This window comes from Falco rusticolus, chromosome W (assembly GCF_015220075.1).
Source record: "Falco rusticolus isolate bFalRus1 chromosome W, bFalRus1.pri, whole genome shotgun sequence".
Taxonomy (NCBI): domain Eukaryota; kingdom Metazoa; phylum Chordata; class Aves; order Falconiformes; family Falconidae; genus Falco; species Falco rusticolus.
In genome coordinates, this window is record NC_051209.1 from 20,197,786 (window position 1) to 20,218,029 (window position 20,244).

General features: G+C 37.5%; 1 protein-coding gene across 1 annotated transcript in view; it reads right to left on the reverse strand.

The window, feature by feature from the left end:
* LOC119140728 (A disintegrin and metalloproteinase with thrombospondin motifs 6-like) overlaps nucleotides 1-20,244 on the reverse strand; it is a 145,904-nt gene that overhangs the window by 58,908 nt on the left and 66,752 nt on the right. The window contains exons 11-12 of the mRNA XM_037372261.1: nucleotides 16,607-16,748; nucleotides 2,124-2,231 (exon numbers count right to left, since the gene is read on the reverse strand). Of these exons, the coding sequence (XP_037228158.1) occupies nucleotides 2,124-2,231; nucleotides 16,607-16,748 (250 nt within the window). The remainder of the gene's footprint in view (nucleotides 1-2,123; nucleotides 2,232-16,606; nucleotides 16,749-20,244) is intronic.

The window sequence follows — 20,244 nt, forward strand, 5'->3', positions numbered from 1 at the left end:
CGCATAGGCAGACATCTACTGTGGACAATTTCAACCCAAAGAGTTAAAGTTTGGCATGTTTATATAAGGAACTGAAAGAAGGTTTTATAATAGAGTGTTAGGCAATTTTAATCATAGAAATCCCTCCCAACTCTGCCAATAAGACATTAATGCACAGTGCATCAAATTTTCCTTTGAGCTAATAGTTACACCAAATTTACATCAGTGTAACTAAAAGCAGAAATTGACCCTCCAAATATGATAAAGTACTCTGGGATCTTGTTAGGCATTTAGAGCAGAGAACGTAATTTATTATATATTTGGACAGAGCCCAGCAAAATAGGGCCTAATTTGGTTGTGGTCTTTAGGAGTGACTGCAATATAAATGTTATAATAATAATAAAGTGTTACAGAATTGTAGCCTATTATTTTCTCCTTAGCGTGTGGTGAAGAGAAATACATATTCTGAAAGAACTTGTGTTTTCAGATTTTTTTGCTATCAGGAAATATAAATTTACAGGAAACTTTGAAGCTGCAGTTTACAGAAACAAAACCATTTCTCTCATTACCCTCTAAAATATAATGATGGAACAAGATACTGATGACTGGAAAAGATATTTTGTAGAGAGCAAACTGATTAAAGCCTCTGGCAAATGGACACAGCAATAGCATTTTAAAGCATCTCATCATGTTCACTGTAGTCTCACGGTTTAAAAAAATATAAATTGAGGTAAATTGCTTCTTGTCATTGACAAGGAGTGGTGGTTCCAAAATAAACCTAGACTGTTGAGTAGGGCTCCTAGCATTTTCTATTACTCTAATTAAAGGTAACATTTTTGGTAGAATGTGAAGGTCTCTCTATTTTCATTGACTAAGTCTAAGAACTCTATTTTTTTAAAGTGATCCCTTCAATTAATTTATTTAACATGGTTTACCAACATTTCCAAACTCAGCATGGAAAAACCATCAGAATGACACTATGCCATGGATCCTGAATTAAGCTGTCAGCAAGGATTAATAAACTCTAACAGCTGCCCAAAAGCTTTTATTCTTTTTATTTAAACATCAGATTGCAAGTCAAAATGCAGTGTAATCTTTGTTGAAGCTACTCCAGCTAGCATGGGAAGAGTCAGAACAGACAACAGATGACAATAGTCATTGTTAGGAAAAAAATCCAATCTGGAGCAGTAAATCTTAAGGACAGATGGATGCAGCAAATCTTGGAGAGATACTGGAAATTGTTTTAATATAGTAAGTTCTCTTCACTTCCTAAAAACCTGCATAAAATGTATTATCTTGAAAAGAGGTATATGGAATTAACTTTTTTCCCCAATATGTATCCTCTAAATTAATAATTAAAATATTTTTCTCTCCTCTTTAAGATCTGTATAGATTTTGCCTCGTAATTGAGAAACACTCTTACTATTCTTCTTAATCTAAACCTCATTTTCAGAATTTTGTCTGAAACTACTGATTAATATACAGTCAACGTTTTAAAATCCAAATTCAAATGTTCAGACAAATGCAGAAGCACTAGGCTTATCTATTGCAACACTGACTTTCCATACTTTACTGTTAGGTAGGAAAGCTTATCTGACTGCATAGCAAAATCCTTTCAAGCTAAACGGTTATGCAAGTATAACTGAATATTAAAGGAATAATTCAAAGTCAAAATAGAATGGTCACTGGGAAATATGGGCCTTTAGAAACCCCATTTATTAAGGCAACTTTTTTTCTATATGCTTGTATGATTCAGCTTACATCTGAAGGAATTAATTTTTTGTTTATCTTCTATACAAAACAGAGTTCAGGCTCTAGATCTATGTTACACATTTTCAGAGTTTAACAGTCCATTATGGAATAATGCTATAAATTTTAATAATAATAAAACTAATAAATATACAGAGAGTATGTAACAGGATTTTTTTTATGCAGGCTATAGAATTTTGTAGCAAGGATAAATGTTTTATTAAATTACATATATAAAATAGTTGTTAAATAAATTCTGTAGGACATTTCCATTAAGATGCAAATGTATTCTAAACTATATAACTCTTTTTGAACTGTTATACTTTCTCATAAGGAGTTTAATTTTCTAGTTCTTTCTTCCTGTAGTCTTTAAACAATAAATTATATGTACTCACCCCCTTTTCAATGCTCCCTGTTTGGCAAAGAGTACCTTCAGCTGCTGGAATGCTGTTGGTGACACAGCGGTTACTTTTGCTGAGGCACCAAAGCTCTCTACACACTTCCTAGGAAAGAAGGCAGAAGTTAATCAGAATAATGGCCTAAAATTAGTTCCAGTCCTCATACACACGTGTATACACAAATTGTTTTGAGCAGAGACTATAAGAACTGGGCTGGAGAGATAAATCTATAGATGGTTTTGAAATACTCTGAAGCAATTTCAAAGGCACAATATTTTACCTAAGAATATTCTGCCAAAAAATTCTGGAAGCATCAAATTGTAGACTACAGGAATATGTTTTTCATACCTGTCATGCAAGTAATGTTTTATAGTTATTTTTTTCTTGATTAGTGCTAATACTGGACTTAGTATATTTTAGTGTTTACAATGTGGTCTTCAGATGTGCTGCAGTAGCTCCATGACTGTTGTTATCTGCCTTAAAATTCCACGGTAAAAGGATACTATTAGTTTTGAAATATGAAACGGCAACATTTATTTTTGTTTCATTTATTTTAAACAAAAAAATTTCTGAGCTCAGACTACTTGCTCTCATCTTCTTTAACACATGCTAAACCAGTCCATGTGTACTTAGTACAAACTGAGCTACGTACTAAAATATTTCCTTTAGGCTTTTTAGATTTGTGGCTGATATTTCATAAATGATTTAACCTATCCTATTTCCCTAAGTTGTCAGTGTTAAACAAACACAGGTTTTTTTCAAATAATCTTTTTTCCTACAATATTTTCACATTTGGTTTGCAGATTTACTCAATACATATTCATTATTGTATTTATTATTCAATAATTTATATTAAGTCAGTTATGTTGACATTAGAGATTCATTGTTAAAACTATCTAAGGGTTGAAATTCATAATATAGGTGTGATTCAAAGTTGGCTGAACATTTTGGAAATCTTTCAGTCACTTGAGTTGCCTGGGGATTGGGCTATGTATGCAGAATGGAACCAGAAGTGTTTTTTTTTTATAGGAACTGACTTACATTATAACCTTTGTATTATTTTGTGATCTGTGTAAGAGTTCAAAAACTGCTTATAGATATTTTCTATTTTTAAGGTTTTTTGAAAATTGGACAGATACTCAGATTTTTTAAATGATCTTATGATAGTCATTACTACTGCATTTTATTTAACAGCTGCTTGAAATCATACCCTACAAATAATTCTTGTACAGGTTCTATAGCTGAACCTTGGTACAAAGAGCAAAAAGGAAAAGAAAGTGTGAGCAAATAAAATTTATTAGGTGTCCCCCCCCTCCCCCCCTAATTATTTCTTTGAGGAAATGAATGAGTATCTGGCACCTAGCCTATCTCTTCTATACATCTCAACCGGAACAACTGTTAAGTTTTACCCTAAGAGTCACGTTTCTTGCATTGTACTGTATATAGACATGGATTTATTTATACATTATTCACTAGCAGCTGCAGTAACAGTTCAACAGTACAAGGTTTTCTTGAATAATGCAAAATTATTTTCCAAGTTTAAAATCAGATGGTGCCATTCTTGCAGGACTGATATATACAGTATATTTAGTGTCATGATTGGTAAAGCAAGATATCTTTTTAAAAATCCATTAAAAACATACCATATTTAGAATGGTCCGAATTTATGAGGAATGAGTACTGATAATTTCTGGAGCTTCCATCCAATTTTTGACAATTAGGCCTAAGCTATTGCATTATATTGTTATGCACCAATTCCCATTTGGTGGAGGGCTCTATGAAAACTTGAGCATGTCATGGAATAAACTGACATTCTTGAGCCTCTTTTTAGGAGAAAAATTGCCACTTGTAAAAGCATACCTGCAGCCAATGTAGACTCTCTTACTTTTCAAATTAGAATTTTTTGTTGAAGAAATGAAAACAGTATTTACTTTAATCTGAATAAAACACTTTTGCCACTCAGCTGATAACATTTTTTGATTAAGATACACATTCACAAATAAAACATATGGTTTAAAATATCAAATAGAACAAGGAAAGCACAGAAGATACATCACAAAGATTCTTGAAAAATCTCTTTAACTAGATTACAAATTTCACATTTATTTGAGACAGCCAGCATGGCTTCACCAAGGGCAAGTCCTGCCTGACCCGACCTAGTGGCCTTCTAGGATGGAGTGACTACATCAGTGAACAAGGGAAGTGCTACAGATGTTGTCTATCTGGACTTCCGTAAGGCCTTTGACATGGCCTTCCCCAGCATCCTTCTCTCTAAATTGGAGAGAGATGGATTTGATGGGTAGACTGTTCGGTGGATGAGGAATTGGCTGGATGGTCTCATCCAGAGAGTAGTGGTCAACGGCTCAACGTCCAGATGGAGATCAGTGGCTGTTGGGGCTCTTGCTGTATTGAATGATTATACTGAACTCTGAAGCAAGTGGAAAAATACTGAAGAAATAAGACGAGGTTACGGCCAGAACAGTGGGATGAAGAAAAAGGAGCAAATTGCAGATGTTTGCTCAAAAGCAAGGCCAACGGGACGTGATAAGAGGAGCTGGGAAACCGCAGAAAGGAGCCTACATGCCAGAACAAGCAGAAACAGAAATCTTCCCAGTAAACAATTGTTAACCAATCATATTATTATACGCTTGTAAAATAGCCAACCACATTATTGCACGCTTATAGAATGCCTTATAAAAGTCTACCTGGTTTGTACAATAAACGGATCAGATCTTGAACTCTGTGAGTATTTGAATCTGACTCCCGCTCGCCCGAAATGCCCGCAGCATCTGGTGACCCCCGACGTGATCCGATGAGGGTCGACAGGATCGGTTAAAAGTCAGGAAGATTCATTAAGGATCGTGTTACAAGCTGCGGAGCCGGCGAGGATCCTGCTGCCAGCGGAGTGAGAGCTGGGCGCCCGAAGAAAGGCGGAACGTGCACGGCTGACCGGTGAGTCAGGAAATTTAAGCAGGATGGGAATCACTGCATCAGTGGTGGAAAAAGCAATCGTAGACAATTTGATGAAACTGGCAGAAAAAAAATGAAACGCCAGTCTCACGGCAGGCAGTAGTTGATCTGCTATGTTGGAGTTGCCGCCGTGGTTACCTTGCTTCTACGCAAGATATATATAATAATGAAACATGGAAGAAAGTAGGAGAGGACTTATGGGAATCTGTGCAAGTTGGGACTAAGGGGGTAAAGACTTTGGCTTGCACGTATCGAGCTGTACGGGGTATGGTCGCGCAATTACCACCCTGGTGTCCTGAAAAGGAACAAGCGGCGAGCGGCGGCGTGCGGCCCGGCAGGCCCCGTCCCGGCCGCGGTTTCTCTCCAAGGCGGCACCCCCCCTCCACCCCCCCCCCCGCTCCGATCGGCGCCATGGCAGTGCAAGCGGCCAAGCGAGCTAACATCTGGCTGCCCCCAGAGGTCAATCGGATCCTTTATATTCGGAACCTGCCGTATAAGATCACAGCGGAGGAAATGTATGATTTATTTGGGAAATACGGACCTATTCGACAAATCAGAGTTGGAAACTCTCCTGAAACAAGAGGAACAGCTTAAGCTTCTCAAGGAAAAATACGGACTTGATTACAAACCCCTCCCCCCCCCCAAAAAAAAAAAAAAAAAAAAAAAAAAAAAAAGAAAGGAAAAAAAAAAAGGAAAAAAAAAAAAAAGAAAAAAGAAAAAAAAAAGAAAAAAAGAGAAAAAAAAAAAAAGAAAAAAGAAAAAAAAAAGAAATAAAAAAGAAAAAAAGAAAGAAAAAAAAAGGAAAAAAAAAAAAAAGAAAAAAAAAAAAATAAATAAAAAAAAATAAAAAAAAAAAAAAAAAAAAAAAAAAAAAGGAAAAAAGAAAGAAAAAAAAGAAAAAAAAAAAGAAAAAAAAAAGGAAAAAAAAAAAGAAAAAAAAAAAGGAAAAAAAGTGCTTCAGATGTCACCTACAAGAAATGCGTTTCTGCTTTGAACTAGCTTTTGAGCCTTTGGGAGTAAACTATACGGCTATAAATCAATCATATTGGGGTTGGTTAGATAAGAAGTATAATGACACGAATTTTGGCTTTAGTGATAACTGTACCTGGTGGAATACTACACTTGTTAAAAATATGTATTTTTTGCAACAGTTGATTTACCGTTTAAATGTATCAATTTATTTACCTCAACAAGAATTGAGGGTGGTTGAGGGATTTATTGAAACAAGGTCTGTCTATATTGTTGTTTGTTATTCTTTTGTTACTTTTAGTGCCTTGCCTTTTACAATGTTTCAGAGCTGTGTGGAACGCAGTATTAATGCTGTATTTAAAAAGAAAGGGGGAGGTGTTGGGGCTCTTGCTGTATTGAATGATTATACTGAACTCTGAAGCAAGTGGAAAAATACTGAAGAAATAAGACGAGGTTACGGCCAGAACAGTGGGATGAAGAAAAAGGAGCAAATTGCAGATGTTTGCTCAAAAGCAAGGCCAACGGGACGTGATAAGAGGAGCTGGGAAACCGCAGAAAGGAGCCTACGTGCCAGAGAAAGCAGAAACAGAAATCTTCCCAGTAAACAATTGTTAACCAATCATATTATTATACGCTTGTAAAATAGCCAACCACATTATTGCACGCTTATAGAATGCCTTATAAAAGTCTACCTGGTTTGTACAATAAACGGATCAGATCTTGAACTCTGTGAGTATTTGAATCTGACTCCCGCTCGCCCGAAATGCCCGCAGCAAGTGGCAAGTGGTGTCCCTCAGGGGTTCGTATTGGGACTAGTACTGTTTAATATCTTCATCAATGACACATAAAGCAGGATTGAGTGCACCCTCCGTAAGTTTGCAGATGACACCAAGCTGAGTGGTGTGGTTGACATGCCTGAGGGACTGGATGCCATCCAGAGAGACCTGGACAAGCTTGAGAAGTAGCCCCATGTGAACTTCATGAGGTTCAACAAGGCCAAGTGCAAGGTCCCGCACCCGGGTCGGGGCAACCCCTGGTATCAATACAGGCTGGGGGATGAAGACATTGAGAGAAACCCTGCGGAGAAAGACTCGGGGGTACTGATGGATGAAAAATTGGACATGAGCCTGCAATGTGCGCTCGCAGTCCAGAAGGCCAATTGTATCCTGGGGTGCATCGAAAGAAATGTGGCCAGCAGGTTGAGGGAAATGATTCTGCCCCTCTGCTCTGGTGAGACCCCACCTGGAGTACTGCATCCAGCTGTGGGGTCCTCAGCACAGGAAAGACATGGACCTGTTGGAGTGAGTCCAGAGGAAGGCCACAAAAACGATCAGAGAGATGGAACACCTCTCCCATGAGGAAAGGCTGAGAGTTGGGGCTGTTCACCCTGGAAAAGAGAAGGCTCATGGGAGACCTTATTGCAGCCTTTCAATACTTAAAGGGGGCTTATATAAGAAAGATGGGGACAAACTTTTTAGTAGGGCTTGTAGCGATAAAACAAGGAGTAATGGTTTGAAACTAAAAGAGGGTAGATTCAGACTAGACATAAGGAAGAAACTTTACTGTGAGGGTGGTGAAACATTGGAACAGGTTGCCCAGAGAGTTTGTAGATGCCCCATCCCTGGAAACATTCAAGGCTGGGTTGGATGGGGCTCTGAGCAACAAGATCTAGTTGAAGATGTCCCTGCTCACTGCAGGGGGGTTGGACTAGATGACTTTTAAAGGTCCCTTCCAACCCAAACCATTCTATGATTCTATGAAAAGTGTCAGACTGTGATGATTCTACTTCTGTGCTTATTTTGCATCTGATCAAGGACAAATGTTTAAATTAATAGCTGTGCTGACTTTGTGAAGTTTGGTTCAATGTTCTGAAAAGCCAAAAATTCAACTGCATTAAGAAACAAAGATTTCAACCATTCCAATATATACAAAAGCAAAAATGTCAGATCTGTGTGACAGTCTGTCATTTGAAAATATCTGTATTTCAGGGCAATTTGAATCCAGAATTCTGGTTTGTGCTCCAGGGTTTACTTGCAGAATTTCACTTTTGATATGACTACACAAGTACAGTATCTATATATTAATATAAAAGGGGAAGTAATAATTAAAACATATTTCATTGCCAGGCTAACATATCCACAAATTAGCAATTTCTTTCCAATAGGAAATGCATTCTTTCTGTATACTCAGGCTTCTTTGTGGCACTACACTCCGCCAAATTCACAGAACTAACATCTCCAAGACATTGTAGTTCCAAAAAAATAATCAGCTGAACTGTGTGAATTAATGGATACAGCACTCCAAAACTATTTTAGTCATTCATCTGTTTGTAGGATGATTCTAAGCATATCAGCTCAAGTCCGTACTACATAAAATGAGAAAAATAGTTTCCTTCTTCCTAAATTGCTTTGGGAGATAGAATGAAAAGCACTACATCAAAACTAGATATTATTACTGACATAGTCTGGTAGTCCTTATTCAGACCTTGATTTCAGCAGGAGTTTGCCTCAGTAAATCCATAAAGACAAAAGTAATGTAAAATTACTATGGGCTGTATCATATTATTAATATCTGAGCAAAAGACTCTTGCTTAAATCAGAAAGGAGTTCTGTCTGAGACAGACATACAATATCTTAAAATCAACAGAATATTTCCTTATGGAAAACTATGCGAAACACAGAGAACTTATTAACTAAAATAATGAAAGAATGTATTTTTGTAATTTCTTTTAAGCACAGCTACACTTATTTAAAAAGTTGTTTATTTTCCCCTGCTGCTTTGCACTTAAAAGAGTAGAATTTGAAGTAAATTCTCCATCAGCCTGTACATGAAATTAAAAATAATATTAATAGTCATTTGAAAAAAAATAAGATATCTAAAAAGAAGTGGAAAATCCATCTCTGCTCTTATTTCATTAAATGAAAATGGAATTATACCAGGTACTACTATGGCTATGTGTTTTTTATTTTCAGCTGATTTTGAAAAGTTAACAGAGAAATTATTCTAAGGTGTATAAAGCTTTCTATTCTCCAGCTCAGCCCTATACCTGGAAATTTGAGATATTTCCTTATTACCACTATCCTATCAGTATCATCTTTAAGCAGCTGCTTTTAATAAGCCAGTCTTAAAAATATATGAGCAGCTGCCCTGGAAAGGTTAGGCCAAAAATCACTAGTAGAAAGTATACTGCTTTTTTTCACACAGGAACACATGTGTGCATACACACCCACCCCACACCCAACCACCAACAAACATAAGGTGACCCTTTATGGTAGTCTTTTCTTCATTGGTGGACATAAGATGAAGCTAACATATCTTTTGCCAACATTAAATTTGTGTAAATAATTTACTGACACCAAGAGAAAGAAGCATAATCTGAAAATTAATCAATGACCTCAAAGTCAGTCTCCAAGTGCGTAGATTTAATAACTATTAATTTGTAAAGCAGACAAGGGAAAGTGTTTTTAAAATCCAGGAAACAAACTGAAGCTGAGGCCTGTCACAAGATAGATGACAACTTGTAATGGTGTATCTTAGGGCTCCATGACTTCAATTTGGAATTCAGATGTTTGTATAAGTTGAACCCATCTAGAGAAAAAAGACAGCAAATAAAATTATCCTCTTTTTGACTAAGTGTTATCAATGATGGAGCCTCTTTTTGTTGTGTCATGCAGAGTTACACATAGGCATTTCACATTATGTAACATCTAAGCATCCTATATCATAATCATCATGAATTGTAACAATACAGCACAATGAAAACTCGGTAATATGAGCAAAGATCAAATTGCTGTGCTGTTCTTAATGTTTTCAACACTAATGAAAGACTCCAACAAAAGTTAGCAGTTTGGCCCATAATTAAATAAATAAATAAAGAGGTGGGAAGTATATTCACAATGCATATTAAACTATGATAACTTGGGCATTTTCCTTTCTCCCCCTCCATGAAATTTTAAAATGTTAATCAGGATTTTATGTTACTTCAGCACATTTCATCTATAATATGCTGTACCTCTTGATGAGCATTTGCTAAAACAGAGCATAAAAATAACAAGCGTGAATCTAAAAGCATCAACCTAGAGTATTTCAGACTCATTGCTGAAATACTGATGGCAACACGATTAAAACTAGGTTAATTATAATTATGGGTGAACTTCAGAAGGTTCAAAGTTTAGTTCAGATAAGCACCCAAAAATAACCATTTTACTGCTCCATTCCTAAACGCTCATTAAGTGGTGCATCATGTTATGAATCACAACATGCTGAAAGAATGTGAAATAGAATCTGAAGCTTAGGTTGTACATTCATATTAAGTTATCAGCATTCTTTCCTAAATATTGGGTGCTTATGTGAACCTTATGGAAACTACAGAATCCCTACAAGGTCAATCACCTCCAAGTAGCATCTTCCCTTTCAAACCCATGCAATCTATCCCATCTTTATTCCAACCACATTCCAGTATCTGGAAGCTCATTATTGATTCTATAATCATCTACTACACTCCTGCTTTGTTCACTGGCTTCCCCTTGCACTTTTTAAACAACTTTTATAAGATCTAGGTACATTCGTATTATGTCTATGTCTCTTGGGGGGGGAGAGGGGGAGGGAGGGAAAGAGGGTTTGGAGACAAGACAGTCCTAGGAAAGAAGAAAGGGGACTATGAGAACTTGTTTAAAAAATATACAAAAAGGATTTTAAACCACTTTATGATTCAGAAAGAGGAAAACCCGCATGCAGGCGGGTTTTGAATGTCTCCAGAGAAGGAGACACCACAGCTTCTCTGGGCAGTTCCAGTGCTCTGGCACCCTCAAAGTAAAGAAGCTTTTCCTCATATTCGGATGAAACTTCCTATGTTGCAGTTTGTGCCCATTGACCCTTGCCCTGCTGCTTGGCACTACTGAAAAGAGCCTGGCCCCATCCTCTTGACACTTGCCCTTAAGATATTTGTAGACATTGGTAAGATCCCCTCTCAGTCTTCTTTTCTCCAGGCGAAACAGGCCCAGCTCCCTCAGCTTTTCCTCACAAGGGAGATGTTCCAGTCCCCTAATCGTCTTTGTAGCCCTTTGCTGGACCCTCCTCCAGTAGTTCCCTGTCTCTCTTGAACTGGGGAGCCCAGAACTGGACACAGTACTCCAGATGCGACCTCACCAGGGCAGAGTAGAGGGGGAAGATAAAACTCCCTCAACCTGCTGGCCACACTCCTCCTAATGCACCCCAGGATCCCATTGGCCTTCTTGGCCACAAGGGCACACTACTGGCTCATGGGCAACTTGCTGTCCACCAGAACTCTCAGGGCCTTCTCTGCAAAGCTGCCTTCCAGCAGGTCAATCCCTAGCCTGTACTGGTGCATGGGGTTGTTCCTCCCTAGGTGCAGGACCTTACTAACATCATACACTAACATTAAAATTTGCATCACCCGATTACAAGGGTCAATTGTAATTCAGGCTATTTTGCCTGATTATTTTTTTTCTAAGAAATATTGTAGAACTGTTGTGTATATCAATTTGTTTCCTGGATTTAAAAGTTAGCTGACCATATGCTGGTTTTTTTTGCTCATTACTAATTCAGTTACACTATTCTGTCTCTGAACTGGCATGTGGGAAACTAGGAAGCAGTGAAGGCATGACAACTGCATGTCCTGTATTTCTGTAGTTGACACTTTCTCAGAAACTTTCTATTAATGGTAATTAACTTTATGGCCACTCCTCATAATTCATTAAAAGCTTCCTAGAGACAAATAGTGCAAGGGAGCTACTGAAGGTAGCAGGAGGACTCCTTGTCCTTTTTCATTCTGCCTGTTTACAAGCAGTAAGTTTATAGCTTGAACTCTATCTGTCCTCCAAAACACACTAACAAAATGTGAATAAAAACTAGTATTTGAGTTTTAAGCTATTTTTCTTGGCAAACTAACTGAGGAACTTAATTGCAAGTATAAGACCATGACAAAGAAGAGCACTACCTGTCATCAGCTAAAATACATTACCTGATGTGTTAAACTCTAATGTGAAATACAAATGGATTGGCCCTGCTGATTTCAGGGAAGCCATGTATGCAAAGGAAAGGAAACTTTGTCCCCTTATCCCTCTACTCAAAGTATTTATTGATACCAATGATGATTTTGCATTTTAATGCAAAAAAATATACCAAAGAGTTGTTGGGCACTCTCTCTGAAATCCATGCTAGTTTGCAATAGCTTCACAGATCATAAAATATACCACAGCAATATCAATAATGCATAAGTATTAACTATTAAAATGTCTGAGGTTTTAGCCTCTGACCTAAAAATGTGGGGACCAGCTCTACAGCAAAGCATTATTTTGAACCACAAAATCTGTAAGTTACAGTCAGGCATATTCCAGGTATTATTTAAACTCATAAAACAGAGAAATTCAAAGTCAAGATTGGAATTTTTTCCTGAGTTAACCCAGAGACAGCCAACAGCCAACTGTTATTAGGCAGATGCTCAAAGGTTAAGGAGATAAGGAGTCAATGAAATAAGTTCTCCTTACTCTCACCTAAATAAAAGGACTGAAAGTTTCTGAACTTTCAGGGGAACTGACACAAACAGAGCAGAGAAGAACTTAGCCACACCTAACAATCAGCAGAGAATTCACATTGCATCACCCTAGAAGATATAGCATATCTAGTACCTACATAAAAGAACAGGAACTAGCACTGTTCCAAATAACCTCAAAATCTCCCACTGCAGTGAATCCAGTAAGATACTTGAAAGCATGTACTGCCTTTAAGAAAAAGCTATGCATCAGTATTTTATGGTGAAATTTCCACCATTACCATTTAGCTCACTGGAAGTCATAAATTTAATGTTATCCTGAATCAAAAAGCGTACCCTAAAAATGAAATATTTTAAGTATCTAAAGACATTGCCATTCTTTATTCAAAGTATCTGTTTCTTCACCTAAATTCTTTAAAATTGCCCCTGTATCAGAGATGGTGGAAAGTATAGTATAAAGAACAATACACATGTGACATTAGAAAGATGGCTGTCTTCTTGCAAACATGTAGTCTTAGTTTTTTAGCTCAAAGAGCTAAAGCATCTCTCTGAATTCTTGTCCAACTTCATGTGCTGAATGGTATAGGGAAGTATGACCAATAGTCACAATGTTTTTGCTGAAACAGTTTTGTCCATAAGTGACTAAAATGTTTAATTAGGTCTAGTACTCACAACAGTATCAGTACAACTACCAAAGAACTCCTTTCAAGGTGAAATTGGCTCCTTGACAGTAAACACACAAAAAAAAGCAGATCCTTGCAGTCCCTTTAGTACTTTAGTTCTGATGTCTTAATCATTCAAACACCACTCCAGGTATTTAACTTCAAGTTCACAAGTGAGAAAGGCTTCATGTACTTAAATGTGCAAAATCCTTTGCAGGATTAGGACCTAATATATGATCAAAAGCAACAGTTTAAAATAAACATACAGAGGGAATGGATGAGGAAATAGGGGAGAAAAGGCAATGAATACAGACGAACATCAAAGCTAGATGGTTGAAAGAGGTACTTTTCCTAAAGGTTAATAAGACATTAGGACAAAATTCCAAAGCAGAAAGAACATGAAGATTTTCCAAGTTACTTTAAAAAGACCAACTATCTCTACAGCTATATCAGAGCCAAAAGGAGACTTGTAATTTCTTTGCCTTTGATTTGAGAGTGCAACTGTTTCTCTTGTCATGCCTCATCATCATAAATCAGTAAAGAACATGAGCAAGAGAAAAAGGCAAGCAATTTTCTCTGAGATTTCCCTTTGGTTTAGAATTTATTTACCTCTGGGACACTAAATCCTGTTGCAGAATGGACGAAAGAGAACGGCCACGGTTCCATAGAAGGACTGTGTGATACAGCTTTTTGACATAAGTCTGGAGTGAACCAAGCTAGGCCGCAGCGAGAAATTACCAGACTTGCTAGAAATGGAAAATTACCAGGCTTGCTAAAAATGGAAAATTACCAGGCTTGCTAATAAGGGAAGAGAGATAAGGTTATGCTGACCTTGTAAATAACTTTGAGGAATTCACATAGATAAGAGAGAAAAAAAAATATATGTAGTTAGCTATCCGCAGAAACCGCAAATAGGAGGACGTATGAAAGTGTAATCCTTTAGAGCTTAGCCAATCAGCAGATGATTTGTAGGCATAATTAACTGGAACTGTATATAAGACATAATCGCGCCGTAATAAATTGAAGCTTGCTTTATCACTCATATTGAGTCGGCCGCGTGCTTCCCCTCGCTTGTCAAAATCCCACATTGGAAAACCTACTCTATCCCCTTTTTTTACCAGGCACTTCAAATAGAAAGTTCTGAAAGAAGTGCTAGAAAGGAGTTAGTATATGAATTAGGTCTGCTGCCAATTAGGGATTTTTACTGTTTTTCCATTCATAGTTGCACATGTGTCTGTTAGAATAAGATCAATGAACTATGGCATCTTCATGTGAATAGTACATCAAATAGGTACATCCAAAGCACTGACTGTTTACTTTTGATATTGAAATTGTAGAACAGAGTATTCAACTTTTCCTGGTATTTAGACCTAGTTCCACTACTCAGTTCTAAAAACCCTTTCACATATGAATAGATCTTTCTTGTGTGGATATTTTCGATCTGCACTATCAGCTTGCAAAGATTATTTTTTTCCTTTCAAAATTATCACTTGAAATCGTTATGATCATAATCATCATGACAGCATTTTCAAATAATTATGGCTATGGCAGATAATATTTTTAATTATTGACATTATTTTAAATGCATATAATTTCTTAGAGTGGATATTACCAGAGTTCTACAATAATCTGTTATATAAATATATACAGTCTGAATCCAATTATTAAAAGGGGGGTGGGTGTGTGTGTTCAGAAATGCTTATAAGTCATGCTCACACTGATGGCACACCAATGGAATACAATACACTATATCAATTCACAGGACTGGTAATGTCACATGAAGACTTAACTACTTTTAACTATTGCCTCAATTAAGTGTCAACCTCTTTTCTGTAACTATAAGGGAATCCCAACAAAAACTTTTAAACAAAAAGAAAGCAGAACACATAAAGCCAAGATTACCTACATCTTCATTACTTCCAATTGTTTGCATTTTAGAGACTGGTTTAAGAACAGAAGTGTAATATGCAGCAAGATCATCACAACAATGATTACATAGTTTAACAGAGTTTGGAGAGGTAAAGAAAAAAAAGAACACCTCCACCCCCCCTACATGTAGAAAAGCCTGGTTTTGCACATTATTAACTTTCCAGTTTAATTTGAAATGCAATATATGCCAAAGACTGTGCTATAAATCATGGATTACATACCTGCAGATTTCCTTAGTCTGAAAATAGTGTGTGTGGTGAGAAATTGTAAGAAAAAAATGGGGGGGGGGAAAGGGTTATGCCTTGGATGTAGTGATAGGAAAAAGGGCCCTTAAAGAACACTGGTGGGAAGTGAGAACTTAAAGAGGAACAATGAAGGCCAAAAGAGGTTTGATGATGGATCAGGAATAGAAGATCCAGTGAGCTAGTCAACCAACTACATATAGCTTATAAAACCTTTGCACAATGAGGTCTGCCAAAGAGGCATCCTAAGAATAATATTGTATTTATCATACCAAGAATATTAAAAATGGACTTTCTTTGTAGCTAGCCTTTAGAGAAGTGAATAGAGTAAATTCAATGGTTACACTGTCATATTTGAATAATAATTAAAACATTATAAAAATATATGTAAATTTAAACCACTAGATATGTTTTCAAGGTTTATTTAATTTAGTCTCAGCTGATTATTTGATGACAAGTACAGCAGAATGTATCATTTTACTACATACTTCAGGCTGCAAGATTTGAAGTAATATTTATAAATTTATTGCATAATGGCCTAAGTGTGTAGGTTTTTATTTATACTGTAAATTTCTTTACTTGCAGCCAAAGCTTTGCTAGTACTTAGCTATTCAGTATTCCATTCAGCTATCTAGCTTCATGTTCCTGCTCCCATAACCAATTATTGTCCTTTTAAAAAAAGGGATCTGAACAATGTGAGAAACAATAAACTCAATGCCAGCAAAAAGAAATTAAAATAAAAACAAACAGACCTGACAAATCAATACAAGTACAAAAGTAACTTCAAAATGTAGCTTTAAATTGAATGGTTAAAGTCAACACAACAGACTTCATGTTTTAAGATTAATACAACATGAACCTGATCTCATTTAACTGAAATCAGCTAAAATTCTGTAGTATACTTTACAAGGAGCAGGATCAAGTGTTCTGGACTCCTTTTTTCCCCTAAAATTAAAGAATGCTTCTCCAGCTCATTGTAACCCACACATTTTGGTGTAACAGTACACACAAATGACTCAAGCAAAAGATGCAGCATAAGGATTAAAATGTACCCTTTGCTTACATATGATGGCACCAGACAGTATGCTATCAGAAATCTGTAACCCAATACTGCATCTAATTAAATATTTATGTTATAAAGGAATATATACAAATGACTAAGCAGAACACAGCAAAAGGATTAAGACTTCTTACCCCATATTTACATTGGCGAGATGTTGCTCCATACTGGAAGCGACACTGTTCATCAGCATCATACACCTGCCCTGGGGCCACAGCTGGATAAAGAAATTCACGCTTGGGAGGCTCATTATCAAGGCAAGTACCACGGCCTGAACTGTTCAACATAAAGGACCAAAGGAATTAGGAATTCTACCAACTGTAAATCACAGTAACAATATCATGTAACTAATTCTTACTTTTAACATCACTGGGTGTGAAACAAATATGGCTGCAATAAACAAACAGTAAGATGGTACACCCCATAGTAAAGATAAAAAATAATTAGAGGGAATTTAGAGATTAAAATAATTTTCATCATTATTTTCCCCAACATTGTACACTTTTAAGATTCGGATGACAGGGTGCTGGGCCATCTTGCCTAGACTGTGCTTTTGACAAGAAAGGTTGGACCAGGTGATCCTTCAGGTCCCTTCCAACCTGGCATGCTATGATTCTATGATATTAGCAAAAATGCTTATTTTAGATTGTGAAATATATTACATATATTATCCTTTTGAAAAAGTACAATAATTTCTGAGCTACACAAGACTGATTTTCAATTTGTTTTAAGATTCCTATTTGTTTTCACTGAAGAATAGCTACATTTGGTCATAGAATGAAAAATAAATAAACTAAGCAAATAAATTAAATTTACAATTCTTAATAACCCTTCTGGTCCTTCAAACAGCTAAGTACAATCTTATAGACATGAGCAGCTCAAATGGTTTATATAAAACACATTTAAATTTCAACACTACTAAATGTTTATAGGATTAGGACACTAACATGAATGCCTCCATCTGAGTGAACAAAAAAGTTAAAAGTGGTAAAAATTCTCCAGAATCTTCAAATTTACATATACTTGGGTGAGTGAAAAAATCTGTGTGGATCCAAGGATCTTTTTTATTGTATTATTTAGTTTTTAAAAAGTCATGTTAGAACTAAGATCATCATCTTTGAAAACTTTAATATTCGCTTCTTTTCACTGTTTTGTTTGGTGGGTTTTGTTTTTTTCTCGTTTTTTTTTTAGTGTAGTGGAACAAATAACAAAGAACCAAAGGAAGACAGAGTTGTTCTGTTTAGAAAACTTGGTAATTTGCTAAATATAATTATTCAGTTTTATTTAGTCAGTGTGCATAAAAGAGGACAGATGCTTTTTTACTTTCATTTCACATGTGAATAAGCAAGGATTTTTAAAGTATTCTTTATGCCAGCACTTTAATTTTTTTTCCAACATTCCAACAAATTTTGCCAGCACTTTTGATCTTTTCCATGAACCTTGCCAAATAAACATACTTTCAAAAATTAATGTTCTACACTACTCTTTGGAGATATTCAATTTTCTATACTTTTTATCGGCAGATAAAAAAGACCAAAAAGCCCCCTTTAACCATACATTTTATGTTCTCATTTTAAGCCTATCTTAATAATTTATTTGAAATACTACAATGAATCCTTTGGAAAAACAAAAAACAAACAGCTGCCAAGCATTTCAGAAGAATGCAAAGAGCAACTAAGGCAATAAGCAGGTAAATACAGGAAAAAAATATGATTACTAAGGAAAATGAATTTCATGTGATTCACCTTTATGTTAGAGAGTATTTTGACTGTCTAGAACTTAATGATGGTGATGAAAGAGTCAAGTGTTTATGGGTAAGGATCAGGGTGAAGTCCAACAAGGCAGATATGGTGGGAATCTGTTACAGACCACCTAACCAGGATGAAGAGGTAGATGAAACATTCTACAAGCAGCTGGGAGAAGTCTCATGATCACTAGCCCTTGCTCTTGTGGGGGACTTAAACCTACCAGATGTCTGCTGGAAATAAAACATAGCAGAGAGGAAACAGTTCTAGAAGGTTCCTGGAGTGTGTGGAAGATAGCTGCCTGACACAGCTGGTGAGGGAGCCAACCAGGGGAGATGCCCTGCTGCACCTGCTGTTTACAAACAGGGAAGGGCTGGTGGGTGATGTGGTGGTTGGAGGATGTCTTGGCAAGAGATCATGAGATGACTGAGTTTTCAGTTCTTGGAGAAGTAAGGAAGGGGGGTCAGCAGAACCGCTATCTTGGACTTGCAGAGAGCGGACTCTGGCCTGTTTAGGAGCCTGGTTTACAGAGTCCCTTGGGAGTCAGTCCTGAAGGGCCAAGGGGTCCAGGAAAGCTAGACATTCCTCAAGAAGGAAGTCTTAAGTGTGCAGGAGCAGGTCATCCCCATGTGCCAACAGACAAGCTGCTGGGGGTGAAGACTGGCCTGGATGAAAAGAGAACTTTGGCTGGAATTCAGCAAAAAAAAGTAGAGTTTACCAACTTTGGAAGAAGGAAGGGGCTGGAAACTCAGGAGAACTATAAGGATGTCGTTAAGTTATAAAGGGAGAAAATTAGAAAGGCAAAGGCCCAGCTAGAACTCAAGCTGGCTACTGCCATAAAAGACAATAAAAAATGTTTCTGTAAATACATTAGCAACAAAAGGAGGGCTAAGGAGAATGTGCATCCTGTAATGAATGCAAAGGGGAAACACAGTGACAAAGGATGAGGAAAAGGCCAAGGTACTTAATGCTTTCTTTGCCTCATTCTTTAACAGCAAGACCATTTACCTTCAGGGTATTCAGTCCCCTGAGCTGGAAGAGAGGGATGGGGAGCAGAATGAAGCCCCCATAATCCAAGGGGAAATGGTTAGTGATCTGCTGCTCCACCTAGACATGCACAAGTGTATGGGGCTGGATGGAATCCACCCCAGGATACTGAGGGACCTGGCAGAGGAGCTCATCAAATGACTCTACAGCACTTATCAACAGTCCTGGCAAACTGGGGAGGTCCCAGAAGAATGGAGGTTAGCCAGTGTGATGCCCATGTACAAGAAGGGCCAGAAGGAGGATCCTGGAAACTACAGGACTGTCAGTCTGACCTCTGTGCTGGGGAAGGTTATGGAGCAGATCAAGTGCCATCACATAGCATGTGCAGGACAACCGGGGGATCAGGCCCAGCCAGTGTGGTTTTATGAAAGGCAAGTCCTGCTTGACTAACCTGATCTCCTTTTATGACAAGGTGATGCACCTAGTGGATGAGGGAAAGGCGGTGGATGTTGTCTTCCTGGACCTTAGTAAAGCCTTTGACGCTGTCTCCCAGAGCATTCTCCTGGAGAAACTGGCTGCTCATGGCTTGGAAGGGAAGGCTCTTTGTTGGGTAAAAAGCTGGCTGGATTGCTGATCCCAAAGAGTTGTGGTGAATGGAGTTACATCCAGGTAGCAACCAGTCCCAAGTGGTGTTCCCCAGGGCTCAGTATTGGGGCCAGTCCTGTTTAATATCTTTATCAACAATCTGGAAAAGGGGATCAAGTGCATCCTCAGTAAGTTTGCAGACGACACCAAGTTGAGTGGGTGTGTTGATCTGCTTAAGGGTAGGAAGGCTCTGCAGAGGGATCTGGACAGGCTGGATTGATGGACCAAGGCCAATTGTATGAGGATCAACAAGGCTTAAGTGCCGGGTCCTGCACTTGGGTCACAACAACCCCATGCGATGCTACAGGCTAGTGGAAGAGTGGCTGGAAAGCTGCCTGTCAGAAAAGGACCCTGGGGGTGCTGGTTGACAGCCAGCTGAACATGAGCCAGCAGTG